The sequence below is a fragment of the Pomacea canaliculata genome, linkage group LG1 (genome assembly GCF_003073045.1).
Source record: "Pomacea canaliculata isolate SZHN2017 linkage group LG1, ASM307304v1, whole genome shotgun sequence".
Lineage (NCBI taxonomy): Eukaryota > Metazoa > Mollusca > Gastropoda > Architaenioglossa > Ampullariidae > Pomacea > Pomacea canaliculata.
In genome coordinates, this window is record NC_037590.1 from 2,867,882 (window position 1) to 2,882,536 (window position 14,655).

Consider the following 14,655-nt stretch of genomic DNA (forward strand, 5'->3'; position numbering starts at 1 on the left):
GGTTTTTGTCGTTTATTCTCATTCTTTCTCCAGGTGCCACCCACCCACACCCTCCATTCCAATGATTAACGGTTATTAAAACAAAAGATGGAGAAGCGGAGGATGCGGGGGTGGGTAGAGGATTGCGTGGAGAGCCGAATCGACTGCTGGCGTCACTCCCACGTGAAGGAGGCGTAGAACCTTCTGGCATCTACGGCTCCGTAACACGCGGCACAGAGTTTACCGCGCGTCTAGTTCGAGCCGCGCCGCCGGCAACGTTCGTGTTGAGGTCGACAGGGGAAGTGGGGCTGTGTGTGTGTGTGCTCATCGCCCGACATGGCCGCCATTGCAGCCTGCCAGCTAATGACGTGGTAGAGGTCATTAACAAAGGGCGAGGGTTAGATTAGCGTCTTAACAAAAGCTCACCCCCCCACAACCACCAACCCCCCGTTCTCTCCTACTCCTACCCCCCACAACCCCCCTACCCGTGTGTTCCGCGCTCGTTTTTCACGCTCGGCTCCAAGGGATACCGACAAGCAGCAGGGGGAGGTAGGGGTGGGTTGCGGGGTGGGAGTGTGAACAATAGGACGTTGTTAGGGGGGGGGGAGAGAAAGGGATGGTGGGGAAGGAGGAGGGAGGTGTGCTAGCTCGGGCACACGCAAACATGGCTGTCGATAGAGTTCGGGACAGCCGAGACAAAACTTTTCGTCAGCCGGTCGTGGCGCGGAGCAGAAAGAAAGCTGTTCCCAGGCCGACAGCACCGGAGGAGACGAGAAACGCTCGCCATCGCACTCTCCCGCCTCTCACACCGCGCTACTCGTGCTGGCCGGCCCTGTGGCAGGATTAGAGAGAGCACACAAGGAGCAGAATTTGTCCGCGAGTTGCGGAAGGGGGAAGAGGGAGGGGATAAGTCGAGGGAAACGAGCGCTGGGCAACATAACAACACGCCCCTTCACCCTCACGTGTTCAGATGTCGATGCTCAAGTTTCGGCGTCCGCCATGTCTGCCAGTCTGTCGGACGGGGGGGGGGGGGGGAGGAGGAAGGTTGAGGGTAGGGATGGATGGTGGCGGGCTGCGCGGCTCGAAGGGAGAAACGAATTACGGGGCCGTAAGTCGCACGATGTGTGTACTTGCGTGCAGGAACTTTTTTTCCTCCTGACTCCGCTCCACCCCCCCCGACACACTCACACACGCAGTTTCGCGTGCGCGCACTGACACGACGGGGCCTCGCCTCTCCTGCCTCGTCAATAATAACACGTGACAAGGGCGACGTGTAAGCGGTCCTTCGCTATCGAGCATTGATTATCTTACTCTCAGTCTTTGAGCCACGCGATCCACCGGACTGTCACGCGGGTGCACGTGTCACGCTCTGTACTCAGGATGTACACAGGAGGAGGAGGAGGAGGGGAGGATGGACTTTGTGTCGGTCCGAGGGAGGATGCTGCCGAGGAGAAAGTCGGTCGCTCATTCTTCTCATTCTGGAACATCGCACTTAATAATCGGATCAGCAGCTACTGAACCTTTTTTTTTTTTTTCGATCGGGTACTATTTTGGTGGGTGGCTGTGTGCTGCGGTCGATGGCGACGACGCTGATGCCACTTTCTGCGACAGTTTGGTCGTGCACCTCGCTAGGTCACACTGAAGTGGGGGAAGATAGAGAGAAGAAGGGTTAATGGAACTAGAGATGTTATTTATTTATTTTTTTTTTTTTGCGACAAGTGATCTTTGCAGCTGGCGGCCCACGCACAGTTTCGACCTTTAGCTTTTCTCCACCTACCCCGCACTTAGTAAGTGTGAGCACAAACAAGTCTTAGTAAAGAATCAGGAATTTTTGGTAGAAGTGGGAGCCGGGCTGATGGTGGTGAGAGAGAGTTTGAAGCAGTCAATCAATCACGAGGATTCATCTCGTCTATCCGCTGCCAAGAATAGTCGCTTGCCGCCGACTCCGAGTGCCACATGCTACACGGCCGGGGCTCCCTCTCGCGCTCTCTCTCCCTCGCTAATCGCCGTGGTCGTCGCGAGTGTGCGTGCGTGAGGCCCCTATAGGGAAGCGACGAGCCTGGTGGCGGTGGTGGTGGAGGTGGGAGGCGGAAAAGGGGGTGTGGGGGGTGTTCGACGGCAGGGCACTGCGAACCAGGGGAGGGGTTATTTTCAACCCGCCGCCTTTCTTTCTCTCTTGCTACTGGCGGCCCAGACGGACGTAATGGCTTTGTGAGCGTGCCTGGTGTTGATTGTACACATGGCGAAGGTGGTACCAAGTGGCCTGCTTCCTGGGCTTGCCCTCCGCTGTCATTGACGCGTTGTTTTCCCACCGCGCTCCCTCCCAACCTTACCATCCACTCACTTGCCTCACCAACTCGTCCTTTCGTCGACGTCTGCGCCACCGCCATCATCTACGAGATCGCTTCTTGTGCTCGCTCGCCAGCAGGGGTTTGTGATTAACCCACAAAAGGACAACGGCTTGACTATAGGGCGGCTAGCGAGGAGGAGGGGGAGAGAAATCAGGCCAAGACTCAACCGACAGACGGCGTCGTCGCCCCACCTCACCTCGGACGCCATTTCGGATTGAGGAGAGAGAAAAGACGAGAACGGGAGGCGACAAGGGTTTTGCTGGTTTCCGCCATTCCGGTGGCTCGTCGTCGTTCGCAGTCGTCGGAAATAGATCATCGTCGTCGTCGCCGCCATCATCGGTCATGCCGAGAAGAAAAACATCGAAGCGTGCGGCGAAAGCTCGACCGAAGAGTCTTTACAAAAGCGATGTTCGACTTGATGAATACGACGAGAACGGAGAATCTTTGGACCCTGCACTGGGGCCGCTGCCAGCAGGGTCGTCGTCGTCGCAGGAGGGGTCTGCAGCAGACGGCGAGCACAGTCGGGAGGGGCTGAGCGTGGACACGGGGGTGTCTGGCTCCAAGATTTACCGATGTGGCAGCGCCGTGCTGGAGTTGGCCACGGCCAACCCCGAGGACATCACCTACAGCGTCAAGCCCAACGACATCGCCCTGGAGGTGGAGTGCGGCGAGAACAAAGCCACCATGTACCTGTCCAAGCTGTACCAGGGCAGCAAGGGGCGCTGCATCGAGTTCCAGGGCGCGTGGATCACTCCCAACGAGTTCCAGGCCGTCAGCGGGCGTGAGAGTGCCAAGGACTGGAAGAGGTCCATCAGACATCGCGGTCGTAGCCTGAAACTTCTGTTCGGAAAGGGCGTGATCGATGTTCACCCGCCGGCGTGTCGGTGCCACAGCTGCCTCTACCTCCAGCAGTCGGTGAGTAATGACACCTGTGTGTATGTGTGTGTGTACGTGCTACTTCGCCTTTCATTGTATTGTCTTGTTTTCACACAAAGATGGCGGTTGCAGCGTTGTGTCTAGAAGTTAATCTTAGGTTATAAATATTTGTGTGAAAAAAACGAGAGCAGCACGAGGGTTTTATTTTTAAAAACGATGTAAATATATAAACAGACGTACGTACATTTCTACAGTATGTTACAACATAGTTTATGCTTCGTTAAGTCGGTGGAAGCACGCGCACAGTCAACGTGCAGTGACGTGCTCGCTCATCACGTGGTTCGCCGTGTTCCTCAGACCACGTTACTGCGTAGCAGTTTGCCAGATGAGCAATTCGCTCTCAACCCTTCCACGGAAAAGAAGTCCACGAGCGCGGCACTGACAGCCACTGGCAGCTGGGCGTACGTGACATGTCAGCCGCGTGCCGTGCAGTTACGGCTCCGTCTTTTCCCGCGATTACGTCCCTTGGCCGCCTTCGCGTCCGAACGCTAAATTTAGACTCAGGCCGTTACGTCAGCCCGGAGACTGGGCAGCGATGATAAACCCTCGGATGACGAACCGACATCGCACTCAATTTGTGAGGGAAGAGTTTGCGAGTTTGACGACTCGGCCCCTGAAACAGGCTGATGGATGATGGGATGGGCTGCTTGTGGTGGGTTCAGCTGACGGCTGGCTTATGTTTACGAGCGAAAGATAAAGAGCGGAGGGGATGACGGGGGGAGGGGGGATCGCAAGTTGTTTTTCGGCCGGTCCTGGATGGACTGGCCCGGAGGAAGAAAAAAAAAAGAAGGCAGTGGAAAATTCCCGCACCCACACCACAGCAGACGGCGCGGAAGGTTGAGCCACTCACGCACACACCGAGCTTTACGGTGCCGTCACTCGCAACACGCTTCGCCGCAGGGCGAACTCGCCGCCCTCTGACCTTCGTGGCAGTGGCGTCACAGCCGTGTCACTCATTGACCTCTGACCCTTTTTGTTGCGGAGGATGCACCTGCCCCCCTATCCTGCCATCGCTCTTGGCATCGTCTTTGTGACGTGCTTGACGCGAGAAGCAGGCACTGTGCGCGCTCTCGTTTCTCTTTACGGGGTCGTAAATTCTGGGCGGCAGCGTGCGGCTGGTGTGTTTAGGGGGGGAGAGGGCCAGGATTCTCTCCCCCCCCCATTCCACTTCTCCCACCCCACTTCCGCTCCCACCACCTTCCTGGTTTTTTTTTTTTTTGTTCTCTTTTGCGGAACCGCCAATCTTGCTGGCTTCTCGCACTCTCCGAACTCTCGTCTCGTTTTCAAAGCTCGGCAACAAAAGAAAGAAGCGATAAGTTGACTGGGCGCGAGCACTTTCCAGACCATCGATCTCATCCCGAAGAGACAAACACACAAGCTGGTCGTGGTGGTGTGTGGTGGTGTGGGTGTGGTGGTGGGGTAGGGTAGGGTGGGCTTCGGTCGCTAGTTCCTCATTTACTACAGTTAATCGATAGCTACGACTGGTCTGGCCGCCATGTGTAGATACGTATCGATTGTGTGGCCTGCACGTCACCAAGTTTGTCACTGCGAGTCATTAACTGCACACCAGCACCTCGTGGGACCCGCGAGAGTGTCGGGGGAAGTTGGGTGGGTGGGGAGAAGGGTGGGGTTGTGTAACGACGAGCATTATCACGGAAAGAAAATGGCGTGACCGAGATCAGTGGTGTGGCTGTGGCGAGGTGGAGGGTTGCAAACAGAGAGCTTAATTATTGCCGAGGGCTATTTCCAGCTTTTTTAAAACTCAAGCACATGACGCACGTTTAGAGCCTGAAAAGCCGAGGGTTTAAAATAATGGCTTTGATGAAAGACTAGTTTTTTGTTTGTGTGTGTGTGTGTTTTTTTGGAGGGGGGGCAGTTCCAGAATTGTCAATGTTTTTCTGTCTTAAGTTCCTGTCGCAATTTGGGCTGTTGACTCAGATATGTTCAAGTTACGAACAAAAAGCTATGCGACGTTCAAGTTACGAACAACAAAAGTCACGTGACGCACGAGTTACGTAAAAGACCTTAAAAAAAATGGAGTCGGTGTCGGCGATGTCTTCCGGCACACGACGACTTTGACGACGACGACGCCATCGATTGTCGGGTTGTCGAGGCGTTGATCGTCGGCGGGAGTCAAAAGCGACGGCGAGGAGGACGACAGCGGCTGCAACAAGAAATGGCTGCGAGGCAGCAAGCGATCGGTCGATAAACCGAACGGTTTGGCACTTCAAGCAGCCACGTCGTCTTACCAGGCATGTCACACACCAGAGATTACGTGCCACGGAACGTCACTTCAACCCACGAGGAAAAAACCCAGAGCGAGATTTGGACGGCACTTCGTGGCGAACTTTTCCTGCTATGTCGTCAGCTGACGAGAGAGAGACGAGAGTCAATCGAGCGTGTAAACATTCCCCCCTGACTTTGTGGGAACGTCATTAAGTAGTCAGGAACTGTTCCCGAGCCATTCATGGCGAAGACCTACTTTCCGTGCAGGTCGGAGGAGGCCATCCCGGGTGTTTGTGTACAGAAGCGGGAGACTGTGGGGACTGGCAACCACCCGAGTTTCGCTCAAACAAAGCCCGACACGCGCGAAGCCGACAGTGACGTCACTGGGACACGTCATGGACCCCAACACTCAGCTCCTCCGCGTGAATATCTTTGTCAAAGTGCAGTCGGAGGATCGAAGCTGCACTGTGCGACGTCCCACCACAGAGGAGGAGGCGGGGTGGAAGGGAGGGAGGGGTAGGGTGACGTGGGATGAGTCGGTGAGGGACCTCCCGGCAACTTTAGTCATCTTTCAAACTGTCCCACCGAATTCCATCCTTTCAAAAAAAGAAGAAGGGTGTTGCGAGTTCGCCTTGATCTTTCGCGGGGCTCGGGCGGGGAAGTAGCAGTGGACTCGCTCGAACTCCCTCCCACCCCGTCTTCTCCATTTCGACTTGCCCATTCCTCGTTTCCATAGTCGTGTCAATCATTTATCTTCCCTACGCGTGCGTAATCGGGCATCGTCCGTTTTTCAGTCTCAGCCTCGCCTTCACCACCGGTAATTTTTGCGGCTCTGCGCCTTCTCTCCCCCCTAGCACCCTCCCTCTCACTCCCCACCCGACTCACTCCCTCCCTCGATCTTCTCCTTCACCTTGCCTCCTGCGCTTTCACTTGTCCCCCCGCCCTCCGCAGCTTTTAACGCCCACTGCCATGGTCTCATTGAAGTGCCCCACCCGCTCTCCCCCCCACCCTCATACCCCCCTTGCTTCAATCCGCGCCGGTTCCATGTTGCGGTCACGCACATCTCCTCGCCTGCAGATCTCTTTCGGAGTTCGTTACATTCACTGTACCGCGCGGTCGCCATGGAAACGACAGAGGTCTGAAACCGACACACTGCGGCTTTTTTTTTTTTCGTTTTTCCTCCACCCTGTTCTACCCGGTCGTGTGTTGCCCCGCACCTCTCCCGCTCTTTTCTACCCAGTCGTTTTGCCCTCCCTCCCATGCTCTCTCATTTCGTAATGACATTAAAGTGCTGATGCCAATCAAAACACGATTCAGCATCGTCTGCCCTCCTTAACGCTCGTGCTGTCGTCTATCATCTAAAATGGCGGAAAAGCGATTTGAAACTTGGGGAGGAGAGTAACATACGATAATACTTTGCTCATCTTGATGGCTGATTACAAAACGTTTAACATTTTATGATTTCAATCGTCTGGTCGTAAGAAGTCTGATCTGTTTTTAAATCGTTGTAATGGCCGTTAAACAGAACTGTCTGGGATCCTGTTTCGTGGCAACTTTGGTAAGAAATACAGCGTTTATTTATCCGAGGGTTAACGGGTGTTCCTCGGTTCTCAGAGGGCGCTAGCTGCTGGACACGAGTTATCCAAGATGTCCCCTCATTGGTTCCCTAGGGAGGGAGTTAAGACGATAAAGTAGATAATCCTACGGTTTGCCGTACACCGGGATTAGGCGGCGTCCAGTGAAGTAACTAAACAGGTGTAGACCTCGGGGGTTAGCAGCTAATCATGGGTTCATTAGCTATTACCTGATGATGACAAGCAAAGCACGTGCAGGTGATTCGTGCCACACAGTACTTTCAAACAAAGAACACGAAGCAGGCCACCCAGTTTCAGGTGTAAACAAGTGGACCAAAGTTCCAGGACTACGGCAACACTGATAGCGACTCGGCGGATCAACCGACTGATTAAAGCCCAACATGGCCGCCATTAAAGTGCCAGCGCGCGTGGACATCAAGTGCAGGTAGCAAAGGAAATGTCAAGAAGTTGGGATGTCATATGAGCTTCATTATCGTAACGACCTACATCTTATAGTCTAAAAGGGGGCTGTTAGGAAGTAGGTAGAGTGACCTTTGACTGTGGACACCTCAGAGAGATGGCACTTTTTTAAAATATTTTTTTTGACAAATAACAAACTGCGCGCACTTCGGTTGCTGGAGGCAGTGTGAATACACAGCCCGAGTAATGTCACCACAGTGACAGCAAATGTCAACTAAAAGCTGAGTTGACGAGCAGAAGTCGCTGAAGGAAGTCTGACTCTGTTTCCGATAAATCATCCTCGGTGTCATCTTCTATCACCTTCCTCGACCTTGCGAGAGATAACAGGTTTGAGACGAGCGTTAGCGAGCCATGTAACCGCGACTAGAGGAAGATTAGAAGCTCAGTTAAGGACCCTCTATCATCCCATCTGACCGTGGTGGCGACTGAACGAGGTAGGCGTTTAAACGCATAAAGATTTGTGGTTATTCGTTCTGAAAACAGTGTAAGAAGATTGGGAGGAAAGTGTCTTCCTGCCTGCGTTTATTACATAATTACTCAGTGTAATCTTGGACTGAGGTCTGTGCCTCTGTTACATTGTATCCATCTAAAGAACTCTGTCTCTCCAGAATCGGATGGGATGATGGTTCCTTCTTGTGTGGATGATTCTACAATGAGCTTTTCAACTTTCCATTACCTGTAGGATAGTGTCAAAGCTGCCCCAGGGTTCTGTGGTCACATGATCCCCTCCACACTCAGGTAACAGGTTCTGTGGTCACATGATTCCCTCCACACTCAGGTAACAGGTTCTGTGGTCACATGATCCCCTCTACACTGGAGGGTGCGCGGTGTCCGTCACTGCTGACCTAACAGCTTTGAGTATAATATTGCTGACACCCGGGGTGGATGTCGAACTGTGACAGTCCACCTGTCAGTCGAGTTGGATTTACACGGACTTACCAGCTCGACTGATTTGTCAGACTTCCGTGTTGAGTGTAATTCCCTGTAATGGATTTATTATCGTTTGCTCGCGTGCCTGCAAGACAAACTGTTGTTGCAGTAGACAGTTTTCTTCATTAAGTAGCCAAAGTCCTGTCGTCCAAAGCTCTCCCATCAAAACCTATCACGTGATGGAACGAGGCGGTAATGAGGAATACGGAAGTCGTTGTGTGCTTACTTTGTGTCGAATTGATGTTGGTAAAGTTTACTGACTCGTTCTGGCGTCTGTAGATGGCGCAGTTGTGTATGTGTTCTTTCTCAGCCACCTTTATGTAGGACACAGTTGTCCTCACACAGGTTCACATTAGACACAACAATTCTTTAACTTCAACATATTATTAAAGAAAGCACACAAGAACCAACAAACAAACTAAAGACAGATGTAATGGTCGATTTCATGAAAGGAGGACACGTATGCACGGCCAGCAGACCGAGTATTGTGTGCTGTGCGCACGTGTTTGTGTTGGCCGGAAGTGGCTGATATTTCCGCCATTGTGGGGTCATGACCTACAGCGTCCGATAACTGTGACATTTCAGCTCCCCCTTCGTCGTGCAAGAAGTGAGTCTGTTGCATTCTGTGGAATTAGTCTGTCTATCCAGTAGACGAGAACCTGTTTTATCCTGTAGTCAGCAGCTCTGACGACTCGAGAGATGTCTGTGGGTCGGGTGATGACCGTGGAGCTAATCACACGGGTTACAGGTAGCAAGCGAACTGTAATATTATAGCCTAATAAGGAAGGAAGACATAGTGTGTTCAGACCACGACCGTGACTGTGAGATAATGTGAACATCTATCTTATCCACACTCACAGACACAATACACACTCACAGACACGCACACAACACCACCTTGCAGGATCCTGAAAACACCGATTGCAACTTCCTCATACTATTCTTTAGACTACACAATCGTCAGGACATTACTGACCCTGTTCACATTTACTGGCTTCTTACTTCTCTTCTGAAATATTAATCATATATATATATTTGAAAAGATCAAAGATGAGATGAGCACAGTTTGACATTAACGAGGTTGCTGCAGGAGACAAAGCGTCTCGACTTCTCCAATCACACAAAATAATTTCTTTCGTCCTTTCCCAGTTTTTGAACTCGTGCGTTCAACGGTTTCAGTGACACCGGCGCAGCGGTGACATCTATTCCTCTTTTTCACAAGTCATGTCAGTGACAGGTGTTTTACTCCACACCTCAGGCGACAGCGACACCTGTGCTTTGCATCATGTTACCTGTAAGTAAGGGAGGACAGGGTGCGAACCTGGGTGTCTACCATCCGGTGAGATGGGCGGACCGAAGTCTGGAACCGCTTCCTGACCATGCAATGATGTGATTATTGTATCTCACAGTCCCATTGCCGGACACATGGATGGATACCCATACCCCCGTATTGCTCGCTCACACACACACCAGGACAACACATCCTCAGACACTTGTTTACAGTTTCAACGCAATCGATTATTTGAGGGTTTATGGGTTTTCTCGCCTTTATTTTTCTAACGATTTGTTTAAGGCTAAAGAGGGAGGAGAAGGGTTGGACGCCCACATGTCATATTGACCCGACGGTTCTGCTGCTTAGTCAAAACTCTAATAAAAGCTCGGATACAGCAGCTGCCGTCAACTGCCCGCCTTCCTCACAGACCACATTGTGTCAATCGGCGCAGAAAAGCTTGAGCATCCCTCGTTAAGCCTGTCTTCTCCTCGTTTTTGCGACTTTCTTCTTCTTGCCTGTGGATTTCCGCTTGATGGTGGAAGCGACGACATTGTGCGGAGGGTGAGCGGGATGCTGACCTGAACGTGTGCTTCATCTTCAGTCGAGGGCTTGGTTCACGAAATACAAAAGGCGAGTGTGACTAGGGTAATCAATAGGAGACAGAGATGTCAGACGACAGGGCCAGGAGACAGGTCTCGCCGACCTCGGCGTCTGCAAACTTGTGGCGGGTTTGACTGGAGAGAGAGAAGTAGGTACACAACGGCAAAGAAAACACCGCATGCGTCACAGAGACAACAACACGTCACCCAACACACACCTGCCAAGAGGACGTCACGTGTTCTGTCAACCACCACCCCCCCTGCCCCCACCTGGCAGTGCACCATGATCATTGTAACATCATACGGACGGAGGATCGGGGGATGTGTGTTGAGCACAAGCTGAGCGACTGGCTGGGAGGACAGTGGTAAGAATAATGATAATAATGATAACGATAATTCCCATTCCACCCCGTAGAGGTTTGTACGACTCGCATCATAGGGTAGCAGGGTACAGAGAGGAGAGTTGAAACCAAGCTCGGCTACTTCATTCGTTAGTGTTGACCGAGTATCTGAAGACTATATCAGATCGTTCAGTCCTCGTCATCGACAGGTAGTAGTTGTTGTGCGGGTTAAAGACCTACTGGGGTCATGATTGAGTACAGCTCAGTCCAGATAAGTATTTCCGGAAATCTGGTGACTGTCTAACCCTTTCTCAAGATATGCGTCTAGAAACATAAGTATACCATTGTACTCACATAGTTAACATATGGACCAGACCTGCCATTGGCAGACATGAGGGTACAACCCTTAGAACTTTTTGTGCATGGTAATGTTTGTGGTAATGTTTGTGGTAATGTTTGTGGTAATGTTTGTAGGTGCCCGAGAGAGAGAGAGGGACTGCTGCAGTTTAATTTTCGTCTGACATTTTCCATGGTATTTTTAACAAGTAGGAAATAGTGTCAGTAGGAAAAGGTTTCGGTGTCAGCCGAGAGAGACAGATGCTGCAGACAGTCGCATGGCCAACATCCGGTTGTCCGGACTGGTAGTCACGGCGGTCAGCAGCCATCAGGTCGTGCAGGTCACGCCAAGCATGGCGCCTCTCCAACTCGTGACCTGCCTCACGGGCCGCTTTGTTTTCCACGGGGCCGAGGGAGGACAAGGGGAATGAGGGGGGGGGAGGGGAAGGGAGGGTACTAGCTCCCCTCGCCTTTGTCCCCGCGATTGTCGAGCGACGTTCCCTGTCCTGTACCCTGTCTGCTTCTGTTTGCGTTTGCGCGCGAGCACCGGCCCCAGTCCTGCGAAAATTGGATCTTTTGTAGCCTGTACAGTTCTGTGACATGAACTTTACACGAATACATCCAGTCACTGAGGTTAAAGTTACTAATCTCTGTCTCTCTTTGTCTGTGTGTGTGAGAGAGAGAGAAGTAATTTCCGTTATGTTTTCATCTTACGGGGGAGACCAGCACTTGCATCTATATTTTTTGAAAACTGTTTCAATAAATTGTATATTATACACATACAGTATTGTACAAATGTAGTGAATATTGCTATAAATACAGTGTTTTTATAATTTTCTATAAACGCAGTATTTCTGTAACCCGCCATGTATACATCACAGTATTCTGTAAGCACAACGTGTTGATATAAACACTATTTATTTCTCCGTTCCTGTTTGATATTTCTCTGCAAACATTTACGAGGTAACCGAAGTCTGTCGCGTTCTCAGCTAACGAACAGATGGTTGCGAGGGCGAGCGTGAAAATAACGAGATAACGCGACCTTTGACACAAGACGCGCACGTCATACGATCGCTGCTGCTGCTGCGAAGAGTGATGTGACGGGTCCGTGCCGTGCGCACAGCGCTTACCTTTGACCTTTGCGGAATGGCGTACAAGGTACTTCCTGTCCCCAGCTGCGCTTCCCGCCTAGTCTCAGAGAGCACGCGCGCGGCGGTGGCGAGATGCATGTCGGGGGGAACTTGGCACACACCCCGTGTTGTGCGGGTAGATCGCACGTTGTTGGTGCCGACACCGCGGGTGCCTGCCAGACCCGGTGACTTCTAGAAATGCACCTTTGAAAGTGTTGGCGGTGTTGCATTGTTGGACTAGCTAGTCATTGATTTCCACCCGTGGTCGCTGTACCTCTGGCATGTCACGTGACAATAGAGTACCCCGGCTGGTGTTTGCGGATTTCTTCTTCCACCCGTTGAATCCCCACCTTTGTCAGTGTTATAAGAATCGCTTTCTATTCCTCTCTCCCTCCCCATCTTGAAATTAGTTACTATACCATATCCGCCACACACACAAACATCAGAATCAACGAAGCGGAGCAGTAAGCAGGCGGTCCTGTGTGTATGTAAACAACAACAACAACATTTGTCTCACCCTGTGTCACGTGCTGAAGTCGTAAATTCAGCGGAAACAACATGGACGTACGTACACGTGTGACAAGAGTACAGAGGATTTCCTGATAACCTGAATACAATGCCGTGGTAGTGGTGACGAGGCCTCGCGGAGTAAGATTTGTGAGCTGCTGCAGGAAATAGGCCGTCAGTGTAGTCGGGAAGTGTCACCGCGGACAGGAGACTAGCAGATGGGGGGAAGCGATAGTTGGTGACAGTACTTTCGCCTTCAGCTCACACCAGGAAGCAGGTGCACAACACGATGCCTGACACGCAAAATATTAGCAGCTAATTATTAATGATCGGTAAACATTGGCTGGGTAACGAACCCACAGCATTCAGCTTAATGCCACACACTGTAGTATGTACAATAAACATTACTTATTTAATTTACGCAGAATCGTTGTGTATGTAATAAAACTATTCAGATCCAGGTGCTCTCCGCTCACCTTTAGTCCGCCTGGCAGGTTGGGGGTTGGGGGAGGGGATGGGACCTGCTACGAGTCGTCCTACTGGTCGGAACTTTTTTATTTTTACCGTGAAACCTTCTGGCGGCGGGGACAGTGAATGAGGAGCATCCTCCGGATGTCATCTGTCATGGCGGAGATAATAGAGGTGCGCATCATGAACCAGTCAAAACGCAGACTATGGGATGGCGGAAGCCATGTTGCAACACGAGTTGTCGTCTGCTGATGAAGTGTAGGTCGTGATGCCATGCAGTATACAACATCATTAATAAACATGTCAACATTTGTCAGCTTTCAAAAAACCGTCTGCTGGCTGGCAAACCCTCGACACGTGTCAGGTTCAAAGTGTGAACTTGTTTGGGTTCTGTGACCTGATGTCCGTGTCGCAGCTGGTGTCGTTGGGGATGGCGGGACAATAATGTTTCCAGACAACATTGTCAGAACTATCTACTATCTTTTGACATTGCAAAACCTAGTTTGCGACGTATGCGGAGCTTGGCGCGCGCTTCTGACGATGGTTTCTGGCTGGTTCTGAACCTGGCCGAGGGGCGGATCGTCCAGTACAACATCTTTTGAGAAAACTCGAGCGATCGCCTTATTTTTGAGAATCAGGTTGACTGAGTGTTAAGAGAGTAGTACTGTATGAACCTCGTGCCATTATCACCACGACCACAACCACACCAGCGGCGCCGACACCATCTCACCATTTCCCGAGGCGCCTATTCATCTTGCGTACACCACATGCTCCGTGTCCGTAGGTCCGCTAAGCCCCTCGTCCGCAGTCGGACATCCATCGTGTCGAGCTTGTCCACAGCTCTGTTCAATCGATATTAAAAAAGTGAACACCGTGTGTGTGAGCACGAGAGGGAGGGAGCGACAAGACGCGAGGGTAGCCGGTGACGTCATTAGCCGCCGCTCACGTGCGTCACTGGCTACGGAGGCAGTAAAAACCGTTGATATGTAACAGGTCGCCGGGTGTCTAGGAGCTCGTGAAATGGCGAATGCAGGGAAAAACAAAAGTAAAGAAGTGTCTGCTAGTGTAAGCGATATAATTGGTTTCGCGATGAACTGATGGTCGCGGCGAGCGACTACTGCGACAAAATAAAGTGAATAGAAATCTTTGTGTGGTGATGTCAATGGTGTCCTCAATTCGATAAGTGACTAACCTACAGGGAAGGTGATGGAGGATGCGGAGCCAGCACTGCATTATTGATCCCAGAGACTGATGGTGGTGTCTGGGGGTTGTGGCGGTCTGGCCGGGGGACGTGGCCGCGAGGATGTTTTGATGTAAGAAGCTTTTATCCTCGATGGCAACATCTCCACCGCCGGCTTTTATCTCTTATTTAACTAAACTGCGGCTGTGTTCATAATTCCCATCTCCCGTTGTCCGCTGCCTGCCTCAGTCTCGTGTGCAGTTAAGAAAGAAATAAAAAAAAAAAAAATGGGAGACAAGTATCTTTAACACCGGCACATTTTTAAGTCAGTCACATTTAACTTTG

At 51.5% G+C, this 14,655-nt stretch overlaps 1 protein-coding gene across 1 annotated transcript in view; it reads left to right on the plus strand.

Moving 5' to 3' along the window:
• Positions 1 to 1,319: 1,319 nt before the first annotated feature.
• Positions 1,320 to 14,655, plus strand: part of LOC112562018 (AF4/FMR2 family member 4-like) — a 37,514-nt gene continuing 24,178 nt past the window's right edge. The window contains exon 1 of the mRNA XM_025234979.1: positions 1,320 to 3,245. Coding sequence (XP_025090764.1) covers positions 2,673 to 3,245 — 573 coding nt within the window. The 5' untranslated portion in view covers positions 1,320 to 2,672. The remainder of the gene's footprint in view (positions 3,246 to 14,655) is intronic.